The sequence below is a fragment of the Mastigoproctus giganteus genome, chromosome 2 (genome assembly GCF_048544385.1).
Source record: "Mastigoproctus giganteus isolate SK-2022 chromosome 2, ASM4854438v1, whole genome shotgun sequence".
NCBI classification, from domain to species: Eukaryota; Metazoa; Arthropoda; class Arachnida; order Uropygi; family Thelyphonidae; genus Mastigoproctus; species Mastigoproctus giganteus.
Genome location: NC_143576.1, coordinates 27,872,232 through 27,886,598, shown reverse-complemented (window position 1 = coordinate 27,886,598; position 14,367 = coordinate 27,872,232). Strand labels below are relative to the sequence as shown.

Genomic DNA, 14,367 nt, shown 5'->3' with positions numbered 1-14,367 from the left:
TGTGCGGTGATCTGATTGAGGTGTATAAGGCCTTGAATGGGTTGAGCACGCTGAATTCCGATGGGATCCTTCCACTTGTTCAGATTACGAACCTAATGGGGCATAAATTCAAATTAAGAAAAGACAGATGTAGAATAGATGTGCGGAAATTTGCCTTTAGCCAGCGGGTGGTTAATTGCTGGAACTAACTTCCATCTGTCGTTGTGGAAGTTGATAGGTTAAATAAATTTAAGGAGGAACTGGACAGGCATTTGGAGGGAATGGTGTGATTTTTTTTTTTTTTTTTTTGGCTGATGCTACATAAGCTCATAAACTTGCTTTCTTGCATCACATGCCACTACTACTACTACTACTATATTATATAGCTATATGAGTGGTTTTAAATACTGTGTTTATGAACATTTAGCATTTATTTATTGCAATTAATGTTCACTAGAGGGCTGCACTCGCTTCTTTTGATAAAGTAAAATAAAATACAGAAGCTTTCAACACTGTGTGTGTCTCTTCCTCTGCTATGAATACATAAAAATATTATATCTAGAAATCAAGCATGGTACTGTGTGGTCATATTAGATAAACATAGGGCATGACCACGCTTAAACAGAAGCTTGCTTTACCACAGAAAAACAAACTTTTGTTACATATTTTAGTATTTGTTACGTATTACCACGTAACCCGCATCTCTCTTCTCCCGTTGGCTAAATAAATATCACTGGGAGGAAAATTATTTTAATGTATAGAAAGATATTTTCGATTTTGTTGATACTTGAAAAAAACTCATAAAGCAGGAACTGCCTGTATATGTCATGTGGTATTAGTGGTAACACAGAATACTAAAACACCAAATATGGAGGATTCGGAAAGGTCAGGGAATGACCACCGCATATCCCAGAGCAATATAGCCTTAGTTGCTAATGCTCCTAAAAACCAAATAACAAAACAAAAAAAAAAAGGAACATATTGGACAGAAAAATTGTAAATATGCCATTTTAATAAATAGCTAATAATGTTACCAATGCTATCTAAAGAATAAAAAAAGAACACAAAAACGCATAAATTATCATGTGTGAAATTTATTAAAGAAATTAAAGAGCTACATGTAAGTCATAATGGATGTGGAACACTTGAAGGTTTGGGAACTATCTTGCCCTCTTCTTCTGAGGTTTAGAACATAAGGCATGTTTAGAACATGCCTACTAGCTGTAGAAAGTAAAAATGGACTATATTGCTATTTATAACTCTCTACAGCCACTAAGCATCTCCCTAAATTTCTCTAACACTAAAAAACCTCCACACCCTATTAAACCTTATATGTAACTCTAATTTTTCTAATAAATTTCACACAATTTTATATAGTCCTATGTTCTTTTCTATGCTTCTCTACTCCTGTTAAAATATGCTTTGAATGTTACCTATTAATGTGTATTACAAAAAGAACACAAAGAAACTGATCTGTCATTGTTATCCTTCCTTCAATGATTTAGAGTCACAAACCTGCTTCAGTCTCAAATACTAATAAATTTTTACTAGAATGAGTTCCTCTGTAATTTTTTCTCTCTCCATATCTTACCTTCTCATGAACAATAATGCAGAAGTAAGAAATTACATGATGTGCTATGGTTTCCAAATTAGCAGTAATGTGCTTATTTATAAGAATGGTTGAAGCCTGCATGACATCTAAATATTCATTGTCAGAATAATTAACTGTAAACTTCTCTGATCTAATGGTTGCACCAGAGTATAAACAAGAGCATAAATAATTTAAGTTTAATGAGATACCCAACTTTCTACTCTACTTTGGGGACTGAAAGAAAGCAGTTTCCTTCAGTTCCCAATGCAAGACTGGCTCCTGTTACCAATCTTGTATACTTACATTTGTATCATTTAACAATGAATAAAATAATTTAGTAAAATAATAATAACACATTTTTGTCACTATGATATAATTATAAACATGAAATTAAACAATTGAGCAGACCTATGTCAGATTTAAGTATTGTGAAAATGTTCTAATGAAAATAAAAAAAATAATAAAAAAATATATATTTTGATGCTCACTATTATTTAGCATTGATTAATAATAAATTTCTTCTTTCCCTTTCAGCTTATCTACATTTGATTGGCTTGTTAATTCAGCCTTTAATTCTATATAATTTTATAATTTTACAATTTTTTTTTTTTTTAGGTTCTTAACATTTTTTCTTTTTATTTCTCATTCTTTTCTCTTATTACTTTTCTTCTATTAGGCTCGGTACCTTGTGTTAAATACTTCTCCATCTTTTTGTATTTTCTATTAATTCTTTCTAATTTCATCTATATGCATATATAATGTATTTTTTGTAAGAAACATAGGTGCCAGTACTCATTCTTTGCTATCAGGGAAAACTGAAAATTAAAAGGATATGAAAAGTACTCTAAAAAATTTTTTTCCTGAAATTGTTATTTTAGTAGTAATGTTTTTGGAATAAGAACAACAAATTTAGTATATTAACACAGTTTATTAAACATAAATTTATTATTCAAGTATATATATAAAAAAAAAAAAAAAAAAAAAGTAAAATGCAAGTAAAATAAGTAAATAAATCGGTCAACTACTGAGTGCCGGGCACTCAGGATGATCCATAGTCATGAATGGTCATTAGTGTAGTATCTCAAATAGAGAGCTTTATGGAAACTGAAAAAAAAGTTTCTAGTGCCCCGGCTTTTTTTTTTTTTTTTTTTTTATGAAAATCCCAAACATGAAAGGTATCAAAACCTATAGTACTTAGTATCATGCATGAGTTGAAGGAGAAGTATGGGGGGAGGGGGATGCCAGAAACTTTGCTCTGCCTAAAACTAAGGAACTAATGAAAACTTTGTCTATTTGAGTCTTTCCAGTTGTTGTGGATGACAAGGGTGGGAGAAGCGACTCCGACTTCTTCCTGGAGAAGCGATTAAAGTCTTGGGGGAGAAGCGACTGGTAGGCGAGGGCCGTGCAAGACTTTGTGCAGGCACTTCCTCACCTCAACACTACCTCTCTGAGTACCTCCTTGCCAGGATAACTCCAACTTTGAAAATTGTTAAAAAATACTTCTCATTGCAAAATTTATAAATGACCTTTATAGAATTATTAACTAACTATTTAGCAACCTTTTTGTCACCAAAAGGAGAGTTACTTAGTACAAAGAAGTGCACTATTAAAGTGCAATAAAAACTGGTTTTTTAATTTTAACACAAAAAATAAACAATAGATTTCAATCAGAATAGTTTTCCCTTGATAAGCACCGAATAACACATAGCTAATGTGATTTTTAAATTTTTAGCTCCATTAGCGATATAAATAGGGGGGGGGGGGGGGGGAGACACGAAAATTATTCACATTTTCCTGTCTGGCGCCACCATTTATAATTTTAAAAACATTTTAAAATTATATTTTAAACCTGCTCGTTGAGCTCTTTCCAACAGTGTATAATAAGATATAGATTGTTGACAAATTTTGCCCCCTACATTTACCCCCCCCCACATCTCAAACAAATTTTTGTCAACAGTGATCAATATGGCATTATGTTGGCCCATATGATGTACAAACCCATGCAAAATTTCAAGTCAATAGTTGAGTGGTTCCAGAGATACAATACTGTGTATCTCTGGACGGACAACCGAGTGACATTATAAGGGTCCTTCGTTACACTACAGACCTTAAAAATAATAAGTAAAAATAAATAACATAAGTAAAAATAATTTCATAATACAGTTTTTATAGAATATTCCAAATTTTTATTAAGTTCTCATCTGACACCCTAGGCCGACTTCTTTTCTTCCTCTGTCTCTCTCTTGTTGAATGATATTTCCGAAGCAGCCACGAATGGACCTATTTTGCTGGATCAAACTGGATGAGAGGTGGGCCTACAATTTTAAGAAACAGTAGTGAAGAAACTGTTTTTGTCATCAACGATCAGATTGATTTGTGAAAATCCTCGTTCACATACACTCGATGAAATTGGTATCGTACTCTGAGAATCCATCAAATGCTTCAATTCTTTCGAAAACATCTTTTCAATTAGGTACTCCTGAAATCCACGAATTGTATCCCTTTCATTTCACTGTAACCTAATTGACGATTTTCTAACTTCATTTTCACCAAATGCCAACAATTCATGTTTAGAAGGTTTAATACCTTCGTTGTCCTCATTTTCCTTCTCTCGTCATCGGTATTGTCACTAATTCTTAAATTTGAATTTTTTTTTTCTTTTATTTATTTAATTTTTTTTGAAACTGTCCAAAATGTAAGTGTCATTTGGATACTCAGGTACTGTGACCATGTAAACAGAGATAGGGAAAATTTACGGAAAAATGTGGATATGGAAAAAAAATGCACTCCTGCAAAACAACAGATTATTTGTCGGCATAAAAGAAAATCACTGTCTCCTAATTCTCGAATGGGGCACTTACAGTTGATTCACAGCAGTGTCCAACCTCTATTATAAGACATACTCCTACTCTTAATTTTGTTTTTCCGGTGATTATATCACACCAAACTGACTGAACATCGCACTGGTCACCCATATCTAGACTTAATATGCTTCTTAACTAAGAGCATAACCCCTCCCCTCCCTCCTGTAAACATTGGACTCACCATATTCAAATTCAGCATTGCTTATGTCTGAGTGAAACTGTCTCCACTATGCCGACAATGTTTGCATTTAAGGACTTAATCAGTAACTCAAATTCATGAAATTTATTTACAATGCTCTTAGCATGTGTACATGCACATGTTTTTACTCTTAGTTACCCTAACACAGCCCATAACCTGTTCCATGATGAACCACAACAGGGCTAGAAATCACTGACACCTTGCTTTCCAGGCTACTGCATGTTCCAATAAAAGCAGTGCAAGAATCACTTTCACCTCTGCCTGCAGCTCTAGTTTCTATTAGTCTGTGTAGCCACCAAAGCTAGCAGCTTTCTGAACCACCTATTGCTGCCTCAATAGCATCAGCAAATATTCTTGCACTCCTTCTATTTAAGTGTGTCTCATCCCTGTAAAAACAGCCTCTCCTTTTAACAAGCACACATCACGCTGAGAAAAATTCTACCCCAGGGGCCTTGCACAATCTCTCAAGAGTCAAATTTATTGACCAGGCTCTCAACATGTACTCTCCTATCATGTCTGAGCAGAATTGCAGACTTTCAAATTCAGTCCTGACTCGCAACTTTTTCCCAACATTGCCTTGCACTTGGTTAAGTAAGTCCTCAGATATTCTACTCATTCTAATCTTAATAAAATTAGTGCCAACATTAGCATTAGCATTAGTAGAGGCATTTGATGCAAGAAAGAAAGCTTATGCAGCATCAGCCAAAAAAATTAAAGTAAAATAAATAAATAAAAAACAACCACTTCCACTTCACCCCTCTTGTTCCTTCGAAATACCTGTCCAGCCGAGCCTTAAACTTATTTAGGCTATCAACTTCCACGACAAGGGATGGAAGTCTGTTCCACCTACCAACCACCCGCTGGCTAAAGGCAAATTTCCGCACATCTATCCTACATCTGTCTTTCCTCAATTTGAATTTATGCCCTCTCAGGTGATTATTCTGAGCAAGAGGAAGAATCCCATCAGCATTGAGCATGCTCAAACCATTCAAGGCTTTGTACACCTCTATCAGATCACCTCGCTGCTGCCTAGTCTCCAGACACTGTAATTCGCAAAACTTAAGCCTTTCTTCGTAAGAGCACCCCTTTGTTCCATTCACTAATCTTGTTACCCTTCTCTGTACTCGTTCCAGCAGCTCTACATCCTTCTTGAAATGAGGTCTCCAGGCCTGTATACAGTACTCTAGGTGTGGCCTGACCATTGCCTTATACAACATGTACAACAGTATCACCTTTTGTACCTTAAAAGATTATATCTGCTCTACGTCATCTACTTTTGCCACCAGCAGACACACCCTGGGGGTCCTATTCCACCTAGCCTTCTTCCACAATGCATTTCCCATTTTCTGACAATAGTCACCAACAGTAACTGCCTCCTGTGGGACCAGTGCATTTTGCCTTGGAAATTGCTGCTGTGTTGCCTGATGCATAAGTGCGAGTGCTGGCATTGAGAGCTTGATGGATCCCCCATTTTAATTCCCTCGAGGACATCTACCCAACTCTTCAAACTCTCATAAACACCGATTAGAATGCTGAGTTGGTGCCTAATTTCTTCCCACTCTCTGCACCAAACACACAAAGACATACCCCTCGGCAGTATTATGTCCTGTTCCAGAAAGACCCCACAAACATTGCACAAGTTGTTGCCTATTTTGTTAAGCCGTGGCTTGCAGGAGAATTGCCCCTTCAGTTCTCCCCAAGCCACAGTACTCTGACTATTTTGTGACTGTTGCTTTGCTGCTGTAGTGTGGAGCACGATTTTCATTTAAATACAATTTAATTGATTGACAATGAAAATTAATCGATTTAATTGACAATACTACACTAAGCTAATAGATTCATAAATGCAGTGACATGTATTACACTATTCAGTTTTAAGGATTGATTATGCTATCAAGTTCAAGATATACATTACACTATACCATTAGGACCTCAGAGCTTTAAATTAGTTATATCCTCACTAAAAGTAAAATTTCTTAAAGCTAAAAACAAAAAGAAATATTAATTTTTTAATAGAAATAAATAAAAAAAAAAATTTTTTTTTTGCTAAAAACAAAAAAATATATGCCTAACAAGTAATTATACCCTTTGAGCTACTTATTTATCACAATTAAAACCCTACTCCACTGCTGCTAGTTATGTGTTACAATATTCACAACAAAACAGCAATACAATAGTGGTACGAATAATAAGTTGTAACTTATGAAATCACTAGCTAAATTTAAAATTAAGCTAATGAACATGACTAAGACAAAAGAGTATAAATGAATATACAGTGAAACCTTCCTTAATGGACACCTCTTTTTCTGCACATACAGTCTGAAGTCCTGGCTAGAAGTATTAGAAATTACATGTTAAATAACCTCTCCAAAATAGATGAAGATATTTTAATAGGTATCCTTTTTGTATTTTCAACTTCTAGACTTAGATTCTTTCAAGCGTAACATTCCACTGCTGGTGACACATATACATGTTTTCATAGACATGTATATGTGTCAACAACAGTGAAAGGTCATTACAGAAATAGTTGCACTAAGATTTGTGAAGGCTAATGCCACCATAAGCCTAATAAGTTTATAACTGGATTGTGTTATCGTTATCTATTCTGAGACTAATCAGACAAAGTAGACTGCACAGTCATTAATATGCTCACTACTGCTGGTAAATAATGTTTACGAGCTTCATTTTGATTGTGCAACGTGGCTCCACTGGTATGAATCACTTAGAAAGGTATGTCAGACTGAGAGAGTGTGTGTGTGGGGGGAGAGAGAGAGAGAGTAAAAGGCAGTACAGTCAGTCCTCATATAGCACGATAGTTGTGTTCCTAGAAACCCTCGTGCGATGCAAAATCGTGCAATATGAACAACAGGTCCTATGGGAAAAATAGGGTTAGGTGCCGACCACCCAAGACTGAACACACATTTGTAACCAAAACAATACAAAACACAATAAATAATCGTAATAAAATATGTATTTTATTACGACTATTACATAATAAAATATTGCTAATGCTTTTGCTTCTATCGTAAGCAAACTTGTTTTTTGTTGGATTTTCTATCCAAACAGATGACAGCCGTTCCATCTCTTCCAATTCTTGTGTCTTAATCTAATGGATTTTAATTACACTTTGAGTTGTTCCTGCTATGAAAGTTGTTTTTATTTTCTCTGCATTCTTTGTAATTCTCGGCGTTGCCTCATTTAGGTCTGTAGCACGTGCAATATCACATGGTCTTTCATTTCGCTCAAAGTGTTTCACAATTTCATATTTTTTCTCTATCGACAGAGGCAGACTGGCCATAAGCCTTACGGGGGAAACCCCGGTTGGCTGGAGGCCGGAGTGATTTTGGCCATAAACGCTAGTATGAGGCCACTATAAATTTTCCCGGGTAAGAATTTTTGACCCAGTCCGCCTCTGTTTATCAATATTGCTTTTCTTTTTCTCTCTGAATCTGTAGTGTCTTCACCAGGATGCTTTCTTTTCACACCTTTTAAGTATTTTACTCATTTTTAGGGAATAAAGCAAAATTACAAAACGAGGAGGCACGCTTGATACACATAAACAAAGCTGTGCGCGTGTAGCAACTGCATAAACAACACCGTAAAGGCAGAGATACACTATTAACACCTCACATTTACTAAAGTACATTTCTAGGGGTTACTACCACAAAACAATAAAAACAATTTCCAGTTGTGTTTCTGCTGTGGAATCTGTTATATAAACTGGTAGTAAACTCGATCTAATTGCATTTGCGATAATACCGATAGCTGGAATTGTGTGGGTTTTTACGTTATTATGGTGAAATGTGTTTCCCCTTCACTGATATATAAGAAACATAAATACATTTTCAGAATCTTCTCTTCATTCCTATTGTGTTGCGTTCGGTTGGGGTGATTCTGCGTTTGACTGCCATTTCTTGTAAACACAAAGGCGAATCATCCATAAGCAAATTCGGTTCATGTTATATAAGATATCGTTCCCCTATTTATAAATCATGTATGATCGAATTCGTGTAATGTAAACACGTGTTATACGAGGACTGACTGTATATTATAAGGAATATAGCTATAATGGTATATTTCTTTCAAAAAATATATAAAGAAAAGAACTATTTTATTTTCAAAATAATTTCGATAGGGAGTTCTGACAATAAGTCCCTGCTTTTTGCATGAATGATGATGACTATTTTCCCATACCTTTAACTTGGCAATGAAAACTGGAGGTCATTTAAGTAACTACATACAAAGGTATTATGTGTTAAATTTTTAAGTAAGAAAATATGTTTTTAACCACTTCGTTTTTAAAAAAAAAAATTTTTAAATGGAGTGGATTTGACCTGATAAAGGAGGGACATCTGACTAAAAAAATTTGCTTTCTTGCATTATGTGCCTTTACTAATGCTAAAGAAATTTTTTTAGTCAGATGTCTCTCCTTTATTTGGAGCGAGTGGATGGGTGAAAAAAAAACAAAAAACCACCCTTCTCATTTCATCCATCCACTTGTTCCAAATGTTTTTCTAGTTCAGCCTTGAATCTATTTAAGCTATCAACTTCTACAACGACAGATGGAAGTTTGTTCCAGCACTCAACCACATGCTGGCTAAAGGCAAACATTCACACATCTATCCTACAACTGTCTTTCCTCAATCTGAATTTATGACTTCTCATGTGATTATTCTGAGCAAGAGGAAGAATCCCATAAGAATTAAGCATGCTCAAACCATTCAAGTCTTTATACACCTCAATCAGATCACCTCGCAGATACCTAGTCTCCTGACACTGTAATTTGCAAAACTTAAGCTTTTCTTCGTAAGAGCAACCCTTTGTTCCATTCACCTTGTTGCCCTACTCTGCACTTGCTCCAGCAGCTCTACATCCTTCCTAAAATGAGGCCTCCAGACCGGTACACAGTACTCAAGGTGTGGCCTGACCATTGCCTTATACAAGGAGATAATCACCTCCTTATCCCTGCTAGAAAAATTCCGGTATATCATTGACAAGACACCATGAGCTACTCTTGTAGACTGTCTACACTGCTCAGAAAACTTCATATCTGCTTGCACAATTACCCCCAGGTCCTTTTCATTCTCTACCACTGTCAGTGTAGTACCACACAGTTGATATGTTACTCTGGGGTTACTGCTTCCATATGCAGTACTTTACATTTGTCAAAGTTAAACTTCAGTTGCCACCTCTCGCCCCATCTGCTCAAGTTTTCTAGATCTTGTTACAGGAGCTTACTGGCATTACTAACCCTGCCAACTTTCGTATCATCTACAAAACCTGGACATTAAGCCTGATAAACCATCATCAATATCATTGATAAATACAGAAAACAACAATGGACCCAACAATGAACCCTGAGGGCCTCCACTAATAACATTAGTCCACAAAGAGCAGTGTCCATTGATTACCACGCTGTCTTCTCCCACTCAACCATCCCTTTATCCATAGCAGCAATTTGCCTCCAACGCCACACTGTTCCAATTTGTGCAGCAGTCTTCCACGTGCAACAGTATCAAAAGTCTTTCTAAGATCCAAATGTATGATATCAAAGCTATTCTCTGCATCCAGATCCTTTGTGATCACATCATAGTATCCAATCAAATTGGTCAAACAAGACTTCCCCTTAACAAAACCATGCTATGTCTGAGCTATAACTGAAGTCTTGTCTAGATGATCCCGCAGTGCTTCTTTAACCAGTGCCTCCATTAATTTCCCTGGAACAGAAGTTAAACTAACAGGTCTGTAATTACTTGTGTCGCCCTTTGATCCTCCCTTGTGAATTGGGGTCACATTTGCACACCTCCAGTCCATGGGTACCTACAATACCTTGAGTCCAAGGAAGCTCTCATTATTATGGCTAAGGGTTTTCTTACTTCCTTTGCTGCCTCCTTTAATATAACTGAATAGATCCCAACCACCCCGGGTGCCTTTCTTATGTTTATCTTCAACAATTTCTCCTCCACTTTGCTCTCAGTAATTACAAAATCATCTCGCTCACTGCCAGAGTTTAACTCACCTCTGGCATTCCCCTCCCTGAATAACTCCTTATGGGTGAATGTAGATGCGAAATACTCATTTAGTTTGTTAGCCACCTGAGCAGGATCATCAACAGTTGAACCATCAATATCCAGTGGACCAATCTGATTCATCCCTTTCCTTCTAGAGTAAACTCTAGCTTTACCACTGATGGTAGTTACCTCTTTGAGTAAATCCCACTTCAGCACACTGTGATCACTGCCACCTAGTGGTTACTTTATCTGCAGATTCTTAATGCATGAAGAAGCACTAGTGATAATCAGCCCAAGAGTATTATTCCCTCTAGTTGCCTCCCGAACATGCTGCTGTAGAAAACATTTATCCAATAAATCCACAAAAGTCTTGCTAGTGTGTGAGTGACCAACCCGGTAAGGGTATCCAGTAAGTATCAGTAAGGTTATCCAATCCATGTGTTTTACAAGTGTTTCCAGCTCCAGCAAACGCTAAGTTTTTATTTATATTTAGCCATTTTATTGACTTAATTGTTATATAAATTAATATCTATAAGTTGCTTATAGTCCTAGTCAAGCTCCTTGGTTTATTTTGAATTTAGATAGCATGATTTTGAAGTTAATTAATACTTTGTGCCCATAGATTTACTGTTCGTAACTTGCTGCCATTGTTATACGATACAACATATATCCTGAACTAGATAGCGTAAGGTTTAAAACTAGGTAGCGAAACACATAGCACAGTATTAGAAATCGGTTAGCTTAGTATAGTATAGTATTATCAATTAATCAGTAAAATTTATTAATCTTGTTAAACTTCATTGTCAATTAAACTGTACTTTTTTATCTAAATACATATGACTTAGATTTTACAAATGTAACATTATTAATTAATACATATAACATGATAGGAGATACAGAAGTTATATAATGAAACTCAGAGATAATACCAGATACTGAAAAAAAAAAAAAATATATATATATATAGAGTTATAACTGCATTGGGATATAAGTTTAGGGTTATTATTTTGTATTGAAATTGAATCGAAATCATGACTCAGACCAGAGCAACAGAGCAAAAGGATCAATATTGGAACATGATATTGCCAAGGGGAATGTCTTTGTGTGTGCACAATGTAAGGAGTGTGGGGAAATCAGGTGATAACTCAGCGTTGTTATGGGCCTGTATGAGAGCTTGAAGGACTGGGTGGATGTCCTCAAAGGATCTAAATTGAGGGGCCCATCAAGCTCTCAGCTGCCCACATAAACGTCATGCAACACAGCGGCAACCCCCAAGGCAGAATGCGCTGATCCCACAGGAACTATTAGTTGTCAGTCTGTATTTTCAGGGAAATGGGGAACATATTGTGCTAAAAGGACAGGTGGAACAGGACCAGGGTATGTCTGCCAGGGACAAAGGTTGATGACGTAGAGCAGATATCTTTTAACAGCACAAAAGGTGATAATGTTGTACACATTAGCAATAATGATATTAAGAATAGGAGACCGGCAGAATTACTTAACAAGTACAGTTCACTGTTGAAAAAAACCCGTGAAGTACGGTTGAATTTGAAAGTGTCTGCAATTCTGCTCAGACACGATAGGAGGAGTATACCATGAGAGCCTTGTGGATCAATTTGGCCCTGGAGAGATTAGGCAAGGCTCAAGGGATAGAATTTTTCTCAGCCTGGTCTGTGCTTGTTAACAGGAGAGACTGTTTCTACAATGATGGGATACATTTAAATAGAAAGGATGTAAGAATATTTGCTGATGACATTGAGGCAGTGTTAGGTGGGTCAGAAAACTGCTAGCTTGTGGAGATACACGGAATAATAGATTAACAGTAGCTGCTGGCAGAGTTGAAAGTGATTCTTGCACTGCTTCTATTGGAATGAGCAGCAGCCTGGAAAACAGAAGCAGGAGATTTCAGAGACTGCTGGGAGTCATTGCGGTACAAGTAAACACATGGGCTGTGTTAAGGTAGCTAAGAATAGGAACAGGTGCATGTATACTTGCATGTACACCAATGCTAGGAGTTTGGTAAATAAATTTGATGAATTTGAGGTGTTGATCAAAACATTAAAGGCAGATATTGTTGGGATATCAGAGACATGGTGTCACACAGATATAAGGAATGCAGAAATGGAATTTGGAGAGTACAATGTGTACAGGAAGGATAGGAAGAAAGGAGGGAGGGATTATGTTATTAGTTAAGAAACATGAAATACAAGGAAGTACAGCCAGTGTTGAGTGAAAAATTAACATGAGCAATGGGAAATCAAAACTGAGAGTAGGAGTGTGTTATAGGCCTAATGACTCTGATGAGTCATTAGGCCTATAACACACTCCTAAACAACTGTACAGGGAAATAGAGTGGGCCAGTAAATCAGAGTCTTATAATGGGGGATTTTAATTTCCCAGATATTGACTGGAATTTAATACCATCATGTTAATGGGGGAATTTTAATTTCCCAGATATTGATTGGAATTTAATACCATCATGTTCTGAACTTATATGGATACTTCAAACCTGATTTAACAAAAAAAAATAAATAAATAAATAAATAAATATTTTTGTTCCTTGAACTTCAAAAACCAGGTTATTGTAACAGTATTTTGATCTGACTGGAGCTGTTCTCTAGGAAAGCATTACCATTCCCCACTGATTAATAGAATTACATAACCTCAACTTTTTCTTTTAATGCAAATTCTGATGAGCAAAATTAGAGCTGCTCCACATGGGAAATCCTACCTAATCAGTTAGAAATACATTGTGGATAATGATATAATCATAGCAGTCAAAATCTGCAACCACTGCATTATCAAACAGGTTATCCAAAAAAAAAGGACCTGAAAAATTTCAGGTGTCGTGGACAATAAGGCAATTTATTTAGGGGTGGCAAAAGTTAAAAAAAAAAAAAAAAATTTTCTTTTTAATTAATTTTTTTACAAATATAACATAAATCAAAAATGTAAACAATTGTTCTTCTGGTGTAATTTCATTGTCAATATCTTATAAAATAATTTCTGCCAGTGGCATAGAAACTCTTTTAGGATCCCTACTTTAATTTTATCAATTTGATATAACAATATCATGGGTGTTTAGAGGGCCCATAGCTGAGATTCCCTGTTGCCTTGCACCAGTTTGCTACATGTATGCTATGTACTTTTCTGCTAATTTTTTTTTGAACACTGAGTCTGAAGCAGAAAATTAAAGCTGAACAAAAGTTTTTATTTTACTTAAGTACATCAGGTTTTAATGTATAAGCAAAATTTCCTTTTCATAACAAAACATATGATGATTTGTTTATCTTCATCATAAATATGATGAAGATAAACAAATTATTACTGGTTAACTAATGGATACTGGAAAACAAATGTCATTGGCACCCTCTTATGAAAAAAAATTCCAAGAACTTTAAGGATAAATTTACACTTCAACAAAAATTACTTAAAATATACACACAAAAAAAAAAAAAAAAATTACCATCAACAGTTTCACTTACGGGATCATAAAAATATCCTGTTTTAACACTGTAATATAAGTGAAGTTCATTGTCAAATATGTAATCTGATTTAGGGGCTGCTTCTTCAAGGGCCGATCGAACCAAATCTGAAACTGTTATCTAATATAATAAAAACATAAAAGATTAATATCATTCAAATAAAGTATCAAATATCAAATATTGAAAAATTAAAGATTATTCCGGATACTGACTGAAACTTGTGGGTTAGTCATTCAGA

General features: G+C 35.6%; 1 protein-coding gene across 5 annotated transcripts in view; it reads right to left on the bottom strand.

Moving 5' to 3' along the window:
- LOC150089235 (angiogenic factor with G patch and FHA domains 1) overlaps positions 1 to 14,367 on the bottom strand; it is a 262,222-nt gene that overhangs the window by 202,796 nt on the left and 45,059 nt on the right. For all 5 annotated transcript variants that reach the window (XM_090390393.1, XM_090390394.1, XM_090390392.1 and 2 more), the window contains one exon: positions 14,130 to 14,249. In XM_090390393.1, the coding sequence (XP_090246519.1) occupies positions 14,130 to 14,249 (120 nt within the window). The remainder of the gene's footprint in view (positions 1 to 14,129; positions 14,250 to 14,367) is intronic.